This window comes from Sebastes fasciatus, chromosome 11 (genome assembly GCF_043250625.1).
Source record: "Sebastes fasciatus isolate fSebFas1 chromosome 11, fSebFas1.pri, whole genome shotgun sequence".
In the NCBI taxonomy this organism is placed as follows: Eukaryota; Metazoa; Chordata; class Actinopteri; order Perciformes; family Sebastidae; genus Sebastes; species Sebastes fasciatus.
Genome location: NC_133805.1, coordinates 7,598,573 through 7,611,195, shown reverse-complemented (window position 1 = coordinate 7,611,195; position 12,623 = coordinate 7,598,573). Strand labels below are relative to the sequence as shown.

Sequence of the window (12,623 nt, the reverse complement as noted above, 5' to 3'; positions counted from 1 at the left end):
CTGCGGGACAAGTAGATGAATGGAATCAAAGATGTCTTCCTCAACTTTAAAACCCCACTCTAAGGGGTGGGCGAGGTCTGTCTGTCTGCGAGGTCTGTGGTGAGGCTTTGCTTGAATAAGACTATGGTTTATGTGTGTGTGTGTGTGTGTGTGTACGTGCACACTTTGGCTCACTGCCCGGCTCCATCTCCCCAGCTGATTAGGGGTTAATGGCCTATGAGCGTGGGGAGCTCTCTGCCTCCTGATTGGATGTGCCGGATTGTGTGGGCGGAGTTGCCATCGAGTGACAGATGGCGTACAACTAGGGAGGGAGGGACGGAGGGAGGGAGAGAGGGCGGAGTGTGTGTATATATACATCAGAGCAGGGGGGGGGGGAGGCTCTCTAATTACAATAGAGAGATGTACAATGGTGGTCTCTCTTTATAGTCTCTTCACATTTTTTGTGGTTTTCTCACACACACTTACTTACACATGCATCCATAAATAGACATTATACATTGTCCTACCCACATGCATCATGATATATTCTGATTGAAATGAAAATAATCCAGATTAAAAGCAAATCCCCCCATGTAAAATCTGAATTCTCTTATTTCGCCAGAGAGGTGGGGAAGCCGATGTTGTTTCCTCAGAATCAGAATGAGGATTACAGCCGGGCTTTGAATGCACGCTGCTCTATATGTGGCTCTAAATGATGTGCAGCGCGCACAATGAAAGGGCCGTCGTTAATAACCACAAATGACACACACACATACGCGCTCTCTTCAGCATGGAAGATATCAGTGGGCTTTCAAGGCGAGCATGCATTACCTGCATCAGAACAGACAAAAAGACATGACACACACACAGGACCATGTGATATTTCCCCAAGGATTAGACCAGATCATTGTACTTGGCAACGCTCCCAGTTTGCACACATCACACCCCTAATTCACCTTTGTTAGAAATTCATCGTTTTTTGCCAAACCAATAACCTGGTATAGAACATCACGGAGAGTGTGTGTGTGTGTGTGTGTGTGTGTGTGTGTGTGTGTGTGTGTGTGTGTGTGTGTGTGTGTGTGTGTGAGAAGGAGAAAGATTAGAGATATCTGCTGTGAATATCACTGACTGCTTTGTGTCGCTTCATCGCTGTGGCATTAAGAACAAAAGCAGACAGGCTTTGAAAAGGTCATTTCTTCACTTTATTTACATGCGTGTGTGCGTGTGCGCTCGCAGACTGTCTGATGCAGCATCTTTTTATCAAGTGTCATTGCATCCCCATCTGCTGAAGACACACTGTCTCCTTCAGCCTTTACACACACACACACACACACACACACACACACACACACATGAGCACTATGTGAGAGCGCCAGAAGAAAAGAGGTGGTACAGTTTTACACTGAGCCTTTGAGTATTGAATCACCGAGCTTTAGGACTAGATACAAGTTTGATGAAAGGGAGAAGGAAAATTATTTTTAACTGTGGAGTACCTCAAGGTTCTGTCCTAGGTCCCCTTCTTTTCGTATTAGGGCTGTCAAAGTTAGAGTTAATGCGATAATAATGCGCAACTTGTGATTTTTAGGTTGTAGCGGGGTCAGTTTTAAAAGCTAGAGTGAAGATACTGTTATCATATGAAACTAAAAAACCTAATGAATCCATTGGTACCAACCATGTCATACTAGCCTGTCAAGAAGGAGGCTAAATAACGCCCCAAACTTACACTAAATTTTGGTGAGGAAAAACTGGCGTGGACATTTTCAAAGGGGTCCCTTGACCTCTGACCTCAGGATATGTGAATGAAAATGGGTTCTATGGGTACCCACGAGTCTCCCCTTTACAGACATGCCCACTTTATGATAATCACATGCAGTTTGGTGCAAGTCCTAGTCAAGTCAGCACACTGACACTGACAGCTGTTGTTGCCTGTTGGGCTGCAGTTTGCCATGTTATGATTTGAGCATATTTTTTATGCTAAATGCAGTACCTGTGAGGGTTTCTGGACAATATTTGTCATTGTTTTGTATTCTTAATTGATTTCCAATAATAAATAAATACATATAGTTACATAAAGAATGCATATTTGCCCACTCCCATGTTGATAAGAGTGTTCAATACTTGACAAATGATGCACACAGTGGTTGGTGTAATGTCCAGTATCTTGTTGGTTTTCAAATGATTTGCTAATACACATTCATCTTCTCAGTTTTAATACTGACTTGTTTGCTGTAGCTTTATATTTACCAGACAGTTATGAGAGTGGTTTCGAGTCAGAAAGTGGAAAAAATAGGGGTATGTGCCAAAATTTCAAACCATTCCTTTAACATTGAACGAATGAGCCAAACACAAGAGACTCAAAAGGCGTTGTTCTACGTAACCAGCCAGACATCAAGTCACACATGAGTTTTACGTAGTCTGTTAGGAATGGCCATGTTGTGTGGGAAAATACTTGACTTACGGATAATTAAACCCAGCTATGTTTCGGGTTTTATGTGTGAAACTGGTAAATAAAGATAGAGGGGAGGAGGGTTGCCAGACAGACGGACTGTGAACTGTGTCTGAGCCATTTTCGACTTGATTGAAAGTGAAAAGAGCAGTGGTGTCACCATCACATTCAGGCCTGTGGTCTGAGGAACAATAGGCTTTAACCTAACAGACACAGACGGGGGTGGGTGGGAGGGGGTCCGAAGCCAAGACAGAAAGAGAGAGAGAGAGAGCAGCACTCCCAGCTGTGGGAAAGTCTTTATACCTAATATCATCTGCCATCAAGATTCATCTGAGATGCCAGACTTATTTCTGGAGACAAGTGTAGCGATGACTGACGAATGACAAAAGACATTATTTAGACAGCTCCGAGGGAAGATAGCTCTCAAATGTTCCCCCGATGCTTTTAAGAAATGCACTCCCTCAATTTTTGCCTGATCCTTTTGCTCTCTGCTGTGATGATTTCAACGCTGGAAGATCAAATTTGGACTCCCTTACACTAAGCTGTGGTTAGTGCAAATTGGCTCTACAGGTGTATCCATTATGAAGACGGGGGGAAGGAATGGAAAGCCTTTTTTTTACTGACATTTCTGATATTACCATGCGCTGCGAGACACAAAGATGGGTTTGACAGGCGGACTCAGTGGGAGGGAGAGACTTCAACAATTTCGGATGACTCTTTATGTCTATCACTGGCAGATGCATCAGCGTCTCTCTACATCCTTCCTGTCATAGTCAGATGCCCTGTCACTGGACAGTTTGTGTTGATTAGTCATGTCCTTTTGGAAATTGATCGGTCGGTTTGATGTCTCCAAGGTGCTAAGTCGGTATGTTGATGTGTCAGCAGGTCTTTCGGTTGCTCAGTATGTCAATGAGTTGATGTGTTGGTTGGCATGAAGCCAGCTGGGCCACTTTGTAAGTATGTCGGTCAGTAGCTCACTTGGTGGTATCCATGTGGCTCTGATGGTTGCTGGGTCAGTTGGTGTGAGGGTCTGTCAGATTGTTTGGGCCACGTGCGAACCAAAAATAGCACCGCATTGCAAAAAACGCAGGGGGGTACTTTGGCACGGGCCAAACTAAAAAGTAAAAAAATGGTTTCTGTCATTTTAGGTAGTTCTTATCACACGTTATGTTCTGATGAGTTTGGTTTCAATTAGTTATTTGGTGCTATGAAAGGGGGGGGTGACATCATGATCATCTTGCACAGAACGCAAATATGTAAAAAAAAAAATCTGCCTTTTTTCCCGAAACAAGACTGTTTTTTTTTGGAGCTTTTACCCCGCCAATAAAGGCATCAACCAATCGCATTGTGCGGAACAGGTTGAGTTGCACCTATATTTATGAAACAACAACACGGAGGCTCCGTAGTCCGAACCAAGAGGGCGTACTTTATTACTCCTTTCAACCTTGACAAAGGCAGCGCAGACCAGATCCATTCTTTTCGTTCTTACCTTTCACAATAAAAGCCCTAGACATCTAATATTTGCAAGTATTACACATTTTCGTGTTGTTTATTCTTCATGTCCTGGTGTGTAAAGGCCTTTACCTGGATCATATTTCCTCCTATTCCTGTGGCAGCACACCCACACCAACATAGGTCCTTGTATTCATTTCAAGGCACTGCAATTTTTGGTCCTAACTCGATCTTAATTGTTGTGTCTGCAGGTCGGTGTTTTGGTACTTGTATGTTGGCAGTCAGGTATGTTGAGATGTCGATCGGAACAGCGGGTGGGAACAGCGGGTAAGATGCCGGTGGGAAGTGTTGAGCCGACAAGTTTGGTCTTGGTTCAGAACGTACTTTGGCCGACGATCAGTTGGCGCGTCGACTCCGTACATCAGTTCTTTTTCAACCCTTCACTTGGTTGTCAGTTTCCTCCCTTATTCTCCTGTTGCTCTTCATCTTCCTGTGTCATAGTGGAAGCAGTTTGCAGTTGATAGGATCTCAGCGTGATGTGTGTGTGTGTGCTCACAACATTTGGTTTGGAAAAGCCTATTGTGGGATTTTGCCAGGGAGATGGCTTAACACTCGCTTATTAAGCTGCTCTACCATGCTGGCCCATACCCCAGAATTTAATTGTCCGTGTGTGTGTGTGTGTGTGTGTGTGTGTGTGTGTGTGTGTGTGTGTGTGTGTGTTGTCATTGGTGTTTGTTAGTTTGAGCTTTAGACATGTACTTCTTTTTTCAGCCCATGCCAATAATAGCCCATATCATTGCTTTCCAGTTAGCTTGCTCATCCTCCCTTTATGTCTCTCTCCTGTCTTTCTAGCTTGAAAGCAGCAGTGGGGTTGCTATGGTTTGGTGAGATACAGTAATCCAATGTGTACACACACACACACGCACACCTCACCTCATAAATAATTGACCTGTCACAGTGAGACGACAGGACAGACCAGATACACTCTCCCCTCCTCTATTCTCTGTTCTCCTCTCATATTTTGCCTCCTATCTCCTCCCTTTTATCTTCCGTTTCCTCACTTGCCCATTCTTTTACTGAGCCTATTTTTTTTGTTCCACCTTTACCTTTCCGTCATTTCAGTTGTTTTTATTCTGGTCACATTATTTCTTTTAGTGCCTTGCCTATACAGGATCCCTGCAGTTGATGGCATTGCAATGAAAGGGCTTCATTTGTTATTTATGCTTTCATTTATTTAGAATAAAATTTTGCAAGAAATAATTTAGTCAAACAGGACTGTGCTGCCTTATTAATATGATAATCATGTATGATTAGAAACAAAGATAACTCCCAAATTTCTGGCTCTAGGCTTAATGGAGGGTGCCAGGTTATCAAATTTGTCAAATTTTGATGAGTTTAGCACAAACAGGATTATTGCTCCATGACTTTGTTTTTAATTGAGCTTGACTAAGTTATCAGATATCCAACATTTGATGTCAGTCAGACAGCTCTTTAAGGACACCAGACTGCTGCTGGCTCTTTACTGGACAAATATTTTAAGTTGTGTGTCATCAGCATAGTAGTAGGGCTCTAGGATAGAGCCTTGAGGTACTCCACAGTCCAGGTCTGCCCCCTCTTCATCGATTAGTCGACTAATCGGTTATTTTGGTCGTCTAAGATTTCTGTAGTCGATTAGTCTTTTTTTTTTAAATACTTTTTCATGCTAAATGATTTATTTCCAAGAAACTTAAGAGCACATCTCTGGTAAACACAAGATTTAAAGTTGTGCTTTTGTGTGATTCTTTGTGGAGAAACTCAGTTTCACAGATCTGTCGATTAAATCAACTTATCGAGTGTTAGTCGAGTAAGAATTTCGTTGGTCGAGGACAACCCTACCACGTTTTTTTCTCCAATTCATCAAATTTGTATCTAGACCTAAACCTTGATGTCGCCTGGTGTTAGACGTAATTTTTGACATCTTATAAAAAGGCCACAATCCTTTTCTGACTGCAAAGATGACGGCTGTTGGACTGCTGATGGCCAAAATGCATTAGAGGAAACAACGAGCCAGTAGTCAATGTTCAAAATCCATCCAGCCAATTCAACATGCCAAATGGCTGCGTGTTAGGGCCAGCTAGAGCCAATGATGCCTGACGTAAAAGTACAAGCAATGGTTGCCCCCAGACGCTCAACAACAGCTGCCAACAGCCAGCGGTTAGCTTAGTGTGCGGGGGCCCTAAAGATTAACTATGCAAAGCAGAGTTCATCTCTACAGGCTACTGCCCTTGCTATCCTGGGGGCTGATTGTGTGCATGGGCAGGAAACGATCACACCCTAGCAACCCCCCTTTTCACTGCACACACACACCAATGCACAGAGACATAAGGAGAGAGGTAGAGAGAGTATCAGATGGCACAGTGTCTCATTAAGATGTGTGTGTTTTGTACCAAAGGTTCATTCTGTATGTTTGTAGAGGCTCAGATTACCACAGATGCTCCTTCTCTGATGCTTCCTTTCTCCTTGGCAGTCGCACACAAAGATCCGGGTAGAAGCTAACACAAAGGAGACGGGAAACACTGTGATGATGTCGAACAACTTTGAAAACGATACAGTACAATGTGCAGATCATGGTGGCTGTGTCTCTACTGTTAGCTGTTGTAAATGTAGCTTTAAAAACAATGGATGTTTCCATTAATCTGGCAGTTACGTGTCGCAGTTATCATCAGGCGCCCATTAAAATGTCAGTCAGGATAGTTAAATGTGCATTTAACAGAACACTTGTTATTTGTCTGTCACAGTGAATGATGAAGCTCACTCCTCCTCCCTCCTTCCTTGTGCCTTTGCAGGGTTTCACCTAAGCGGCACAGTTACCGAACCCGCCACACCGTCGGAGCCGGAGGTCACCCACAAGGTCGCCATCAGCTTCGACCGATGCAAGATCACCTCCGTCACCTGTGGCTGCGGGAATAGAGACATTTTCTATTGCGCCCACGTTGTGGCACTCTCTCTTTACCGCATTCGGAAGCCTGAACAGGTAATAACCACAACATATACATATCTATGTGATATGGAAAGTCTCACAGATGACATACACAAACTGCTGGAATCAGTGACACCGAAAAAGTCACTGATCAGCTCACAATAGAGTGCTACAGGAATGAGTCCGAAAACACGTAAATGAGTTAACATTTTAGCACTTCCGGTTCCCTCGTCTGGAAGTCAGTTTTTTTAATGGGTTGTTAGTTAGATGCCTGAAATAAGGTCTGTGATTAACACAACCTTAAGAGATTTTAACGTTTTGTTATTCATACGGCTGTCAAAGTTAAAGCGATAACGCATGAACACAAATTCGTTTTAATGCCACTAATTTCTTTAACACATTAACACAATCGATATTCCAGAGGTTGTAGCGGGCTCAGTTATAAAGCTAGATTGTAGATACTGGCATCATATGAAACTAGGAATCCATTGGTACCAACCATATCATACTAATTTACCCCAAAGGAGCTTAAATAACGCACCAAATGTACGCTCAATTTTGGTGAGGAAAAACTGTCATAGCTATTTTTAAAGGGGTCCCTTGACATCTGACCTCAGGATATGTGAATGAAAATAATTCTATGGGTACCCACAAGTTTACAGACATGACCACTTTATGATATCACATGCAGTTTGGGACAAGTTATAGTCAAGTCAGCACACTGACACACTGACAGCTGTTGTTGCCTGTTGGGCTGCAGTTTGCCATGTTATGTTTTGAGCATATTTTCTATGCTAAATGCAGTACCTGTGAGGGTTTCTGGACAATGTCTGTCATTGTTTTGTGTTGTTAATTGATTTCAAATAATTAATATATACATACATTTGTATAAAGCAAGCATATTTGCACACTCCCATGTTGATAAGAGCATTAAATACTTGACAAACCTCCCTTTAAGGTACATTTTGACCAGATTCAATATTTCATTCATCGATTGACAGCCCAAATATTTATGTCTTTTCTGAAAAAGTCATAGGCCAATTCATAATAATAAAAAGTACAGTATGTAGTTGACATACACTTACATTTCTATGTGTGTCTGATACAGGTGAAGCTGCGGTTGCCCATCTCAGAGACGTTGTTCCAGATGAACAGAGATCAGCTGCAGAAGCTGGTCCAGTACCTGATCACGGCCCACCACACCGAGGTGCTGCCCACCGCTCAGAAATTGGCCGACGAGATCCTCTCCTCCAACTCTGAGATCAACCAGGTCCACGGTGAGAGGACGGCCCTTGTGGCAAACTTTCAGTTCATGTTTGATTTGAAGTGAAAATGCACACGATCGTGTGGTTTTTAAAACAACTTTTCACGTCTCACTTATCCTCCGAATGCATCTATAACGGATTTTTTAACGTCATAAATGCACGGCAGGCAATAGGAGAGCACGGCGCTTCTCTTAGAGGTGCTGTCCATCCCTCTGCAGTGGTATCTTCACAGCAACAGGCCAGACTTAAAAGCTTCCAGACTTAAAACATGCCGCATGCTAGCCCACAGGCTGTCATACGTCAGAACCCTGATTACTCCGGCAAAGCAGCAAGGCAGGCTTCAAATGGCTCGTTTGATTTCTTAGTTCTCTCTCTCCAGTGACTACCTCCTTCCAGTGGCAGGAGTGTGTTGAAGAAAGCAGGGGATAAAAAGAGGTGAATGATGAAATGGATGCAGGAGAAGGTAGAGAGAGAGAGATGTGTGGAGAGGAAAGGGACGGTGAGAGGAAGAGACAGGAGGACTCGGCACTCGGGGAGACGGAAAGGAGAGGAAAGATGAAAGGACCGGAGAATGTACCGAGATGAAAACAGAAGAGGAGAACCACAACAGACCTGCGTCGGGGAAACGACAAACTAGACACATCCTTTCACCAAACAAAACTCTTTTTCTGTTCCCCCATTTCATCCTCCTCCTCGCTAAATGTTGACATTCTCCAGCTCTCCTGTCCAGGAAGCCCCGCGCTGCGCTTCCTGTCTGTGTTTGACAAGGGGGATCATGGGGGTTGGAGTTCAGTCGATCCAGGAGCGAGGCTTTTCTTTGATGGAGGAATGTTGCTGTTTGCTGTTGCGTACTCCCAGCCAGATGGAAACACATCTCTGGGCTTTCCTCAGCTCGCTTCCTGCTAGATCAAAGCAGCTTCCCCCTTCTGAGCATATCTACATTTCCCCGTAGTATTACTCCGACACACACACACACACACACACACACACACACACACACACACACACACACTCACTGCCGAACAGAAGAAAAATAAAGTTGGACTTATATTCCCTCAGTGTACGATTAGCATAAATCGAGCAGCTTTTCTCAAGTGTCGCGGAGGTGCACTGTAAGTTAAATGTAAAACAAATAGGTATGAGAGCAGTGTCAGTGTAACAACTCTGCAGAGATTTAGATTAAAGGGAACCTATTATGCTTGTGTGCTTTTTCCCTTTCCTTTAGTGTGGTATATAGTTTTTTTGTGCATGTTAAAGATCTGCAAAGATACAAAGCCCAAAGTCCACACCAAAGGGAGTTAATCTCCCCCACAGAAACACTGCTCCTGAACTGCCTGAAACGCCTCGCTTGGAGTCCCGACTTTTCTTCCATAACGGGTTGATGTCACCAAGTAATACATTTGCATAATACCTGCCTTGCAGCTAGTTTGGCACACCATCAAACAAAGCTAGTTAGAGCGAAGCTGGAGCGGAGTCCTAAGAGTGTGGTTCGGTTGACCAATCACAACAGAGTGGGCCAGCTGACCAATCAGACCAGACAAGTGTGAACCTGAAAATTAGCATAATGGGTCCTCTTTAATTCAGAATGACTGTTTTTTGTTTTTAGGATTGGATTGCTAACAATCCAGTAGGGCTCTACCAAATGTCTTTTTCTTTTCTTTTTTTTTAAAATATAAGTACAATAACAGTATATACATACAAAAACTGCTCATGTCAGGGGTACATTTATAAAGTAAATAAATAAAATAAATAACAATAAAAAAATACACATCTGTATAAAAAAAAGTAATACAAATTCAAAATAAATTCTCATTGGGTTTTCGAATGAAGCTTTGAATGTCTTATGTCATATTTTTTGACGTCATCAACTTAAAAAAAAATACAAAATCTTCAAACGAAATCCTCAATTTGAATAAAGCGATTCATCGGATTAAATGAGTTAGTCTTTTTTTATTTATTAATTTAGCTTTCTTCAGTGAATATAACTCGTCAGTGTGTGCCTCCCTAAACGCCAACAAATATGCATTGAAGCAGAATAATTTGTTCAATAAAAACATGATTAGTGTAGCCCGATCTTTATCTGTAACTGTTCAGAAGTACTGGGTTTAAACAAAATGAATGAACATGCAAAAAAAAATCGAATATTGATTTATTATTCAAAACGTTATGAGTGAAGCTCCGAACTATTCGGTAAAGCCCTACTATCCATAAGTCCTGAGGACATCTTGAATGACATGTTAAGATGGAAATAAGGAATAAGTGTTTTTTGCGAGAGAGGCTGTCTGAAAGTAAACTCCGTCTGCTTATTTTTTTCCATGAGTGTGAATTGAGAACAGGAAGGAACGGAGTAAATACACAGACTTTACTCTGTTTACACCAGCTTTGATGTGGAGAGAAGGATGTTAATGTTAGATTAAAATTGTGCTTCTTGGTTCAGTTCTTCACGTGTTTGTGTGCGTTCTGTCTGCATGTGTTTCTTATCGTTGTAGCACTGCGTGTTCCCATATTTTAATGCGTGCATGTGTGTGTGTGTATTCCCAGGTGCTCCAGACCCGACTGCAGGCGCCAGCATTGACGATGACAACTGCTGGCATCTGGACGAGGATCAAGTCAGGGAGCAAGTCAAACAGTTTCTGTCCCAGGGAGGATACTACGGCTCTGGGAAGCAACTCAACTCCATGTTCGCTAAGGTACACATCCACACTTCCTGTTCCTGCTCAATTACGTGGCTGGGAATTATTTATTTATTGATTAATATGATCATAAGCGCCATCAAGAGACACTGATGAGTAAAATCAGTGCCTATTTGTCATCCCTACATAAATTCTTTGCTCGACAGCAGCAGCCAAACGCACCAATTAGAAACTACATTGTGTTACTATTGTTTCTATGACAAGCATGAAACTCCACTAGTGAAAACAAAGACGTTTAAGTATCAGGTAACACTTTATAATAACCATCATTTATAAATTGTCAATTTATAGTTAATTAGAGATAGTTATTTTACTGTTAACAAACAACGAAAATGATAATTAATAATGTTACTTATTACATTATTTGTTATTTTATCATTTGTTTGTGTAATATGAAGTTAGTTAATAAATTATTTATTGTATCATAGCTGATAAGAGACTATAACAATTACATTCTGATTACATTAGTAAATTATTTATTAACAGTTTATTGTTACATATATTATAATATTTGATATGCTATATAAAGTATTTGTTAGTGATTACCAAATGATTTGTAAACCTTTAATAAATTATTTGTAAAACATCACATAGATAGATGGACCAGAAACCAATTATTAAGCATTGACAAAGTATTAACTATCTATCTAAATTGTATAGATGTTTATAGACGTTCATAGATGCTCTACAAAGTATTTATTAACCGTTTGACACGGTGTTATAATCATCAGTTACAACTTTATAATCGCCATCCAAATAATGTTTACAAAGCAGTTATTAACCATTAACAAAGTGTTACAAATATGTTTTACAAACAATTTATTTAAGGTTTACAAATGATATCTTAATAATTAACAAATACTTATATGTATATAGTATATCAAATGTTATAATGTGTGCAACAATAAACTGTTAAAATAACATAAATGATAGCATTACGAATAATTAGTAAACATTATTAATTATCTTTTTGTTGTTTGTTAACAGTAAAATAACTATTAACTACCAATTTATCATTTATAATTAATGGTTATTATAAAGTGTTACCAAGAATCATTTCACTCAATATAATATAATATCAATATATACATTTACCACGATGCAACTTAATGTCTATTGTCTTTCATTAGACCCTTACCAGCTTGATAAATTCAAACCCCACACCTCCAGTTCGTAACGCAGACTTTCTGTAAGATGAATAAATAAAAAATAGATATGTCATATATCTATACATCATTAAGTCAGAATTTCTTCCCACTTCTTTCCTGCTTCACCACTTATTCTGCTCGGTCAGACCTTTAAATTGAAACACTCTGCCCTTTCCGTCCATTCAACGTCTCGTCTCTGTGTAATAGTTTGGTTCCCCATTGAGAAAATGGCACAAAGAAACGGGGTACCCGCAGATCCTGAGAACTTAAGATTCCTTTAACTGTGTTATTCAAACTCACCATACTTGAACATGGTTGAATGCAGCTTTGCAAACCTTCAGAGTCAATGTAGAGGATTCATACATGCACTTTTCTTAGTGCTCTTTGTCTGAGTAGAAACTAGCCCACTTAACACAATCCTATATCCACACACAGCACAGTTACTAGGCTACTGATATTTCAGAGCCGTGGTCGGGGCCATAGATTCTAACCTGCACACAAACCTCAGTCAGATAAAGGATCAATGAGTCAGGCAGACAAGGGGGATGGCGTCCCTGCCTTCAAATCACCGATGCAGAACAACTATACTCAATGATACGAGAGTGGTATCATTCTTCCCATCTAACTCCCAGCAAGAAAGCAAATAAGCATATTTCCCAAAAACGTCACACTATTGCTTGA

The 12,623-nt window shown here is 41.1% G+C and overlaps 2 protein-coding genes across 2 annotated transcripts in view; one reads left to right on the top strand and one right to left on the bottom strand.

Annotated features, from left to right (window-relative positions):
• Nucleotides 1–12,623, bottom strand: part of toe1 (target of EGR1, exonuclease) — a 442,640-nt gene that overhangs the window by 229,436 nt on the left and 200,581 nt on the right. The gene's annotated exons all lie outside the window — the stretch shown is intronic.
• Nucleotides 1–12,623, top strand: part of zswim5 (zinc finger, SWIM-type containing 5) — a 71,331-nt gene that overhangs the window by 43,709 nt on the left and 14,999 nt on the right. Inside the window, exons 2-4 of the mRNA XM_074650244.1 lie at nt 6,703–6,890; nt 7,945–8,113; nt 10,643–10,791. Of these exons, the coding sequence (XP_074506345.1) occupies nt 6,703–6,890; nt 7,945–8,113; nt 10,643–10,791 (506 nt within the window). The remainder of the gene's footprint in view (nt 1–6,702; nt 6,891–7,944; nt 8,114–10,642; nt 10,792–12,623) is intronic.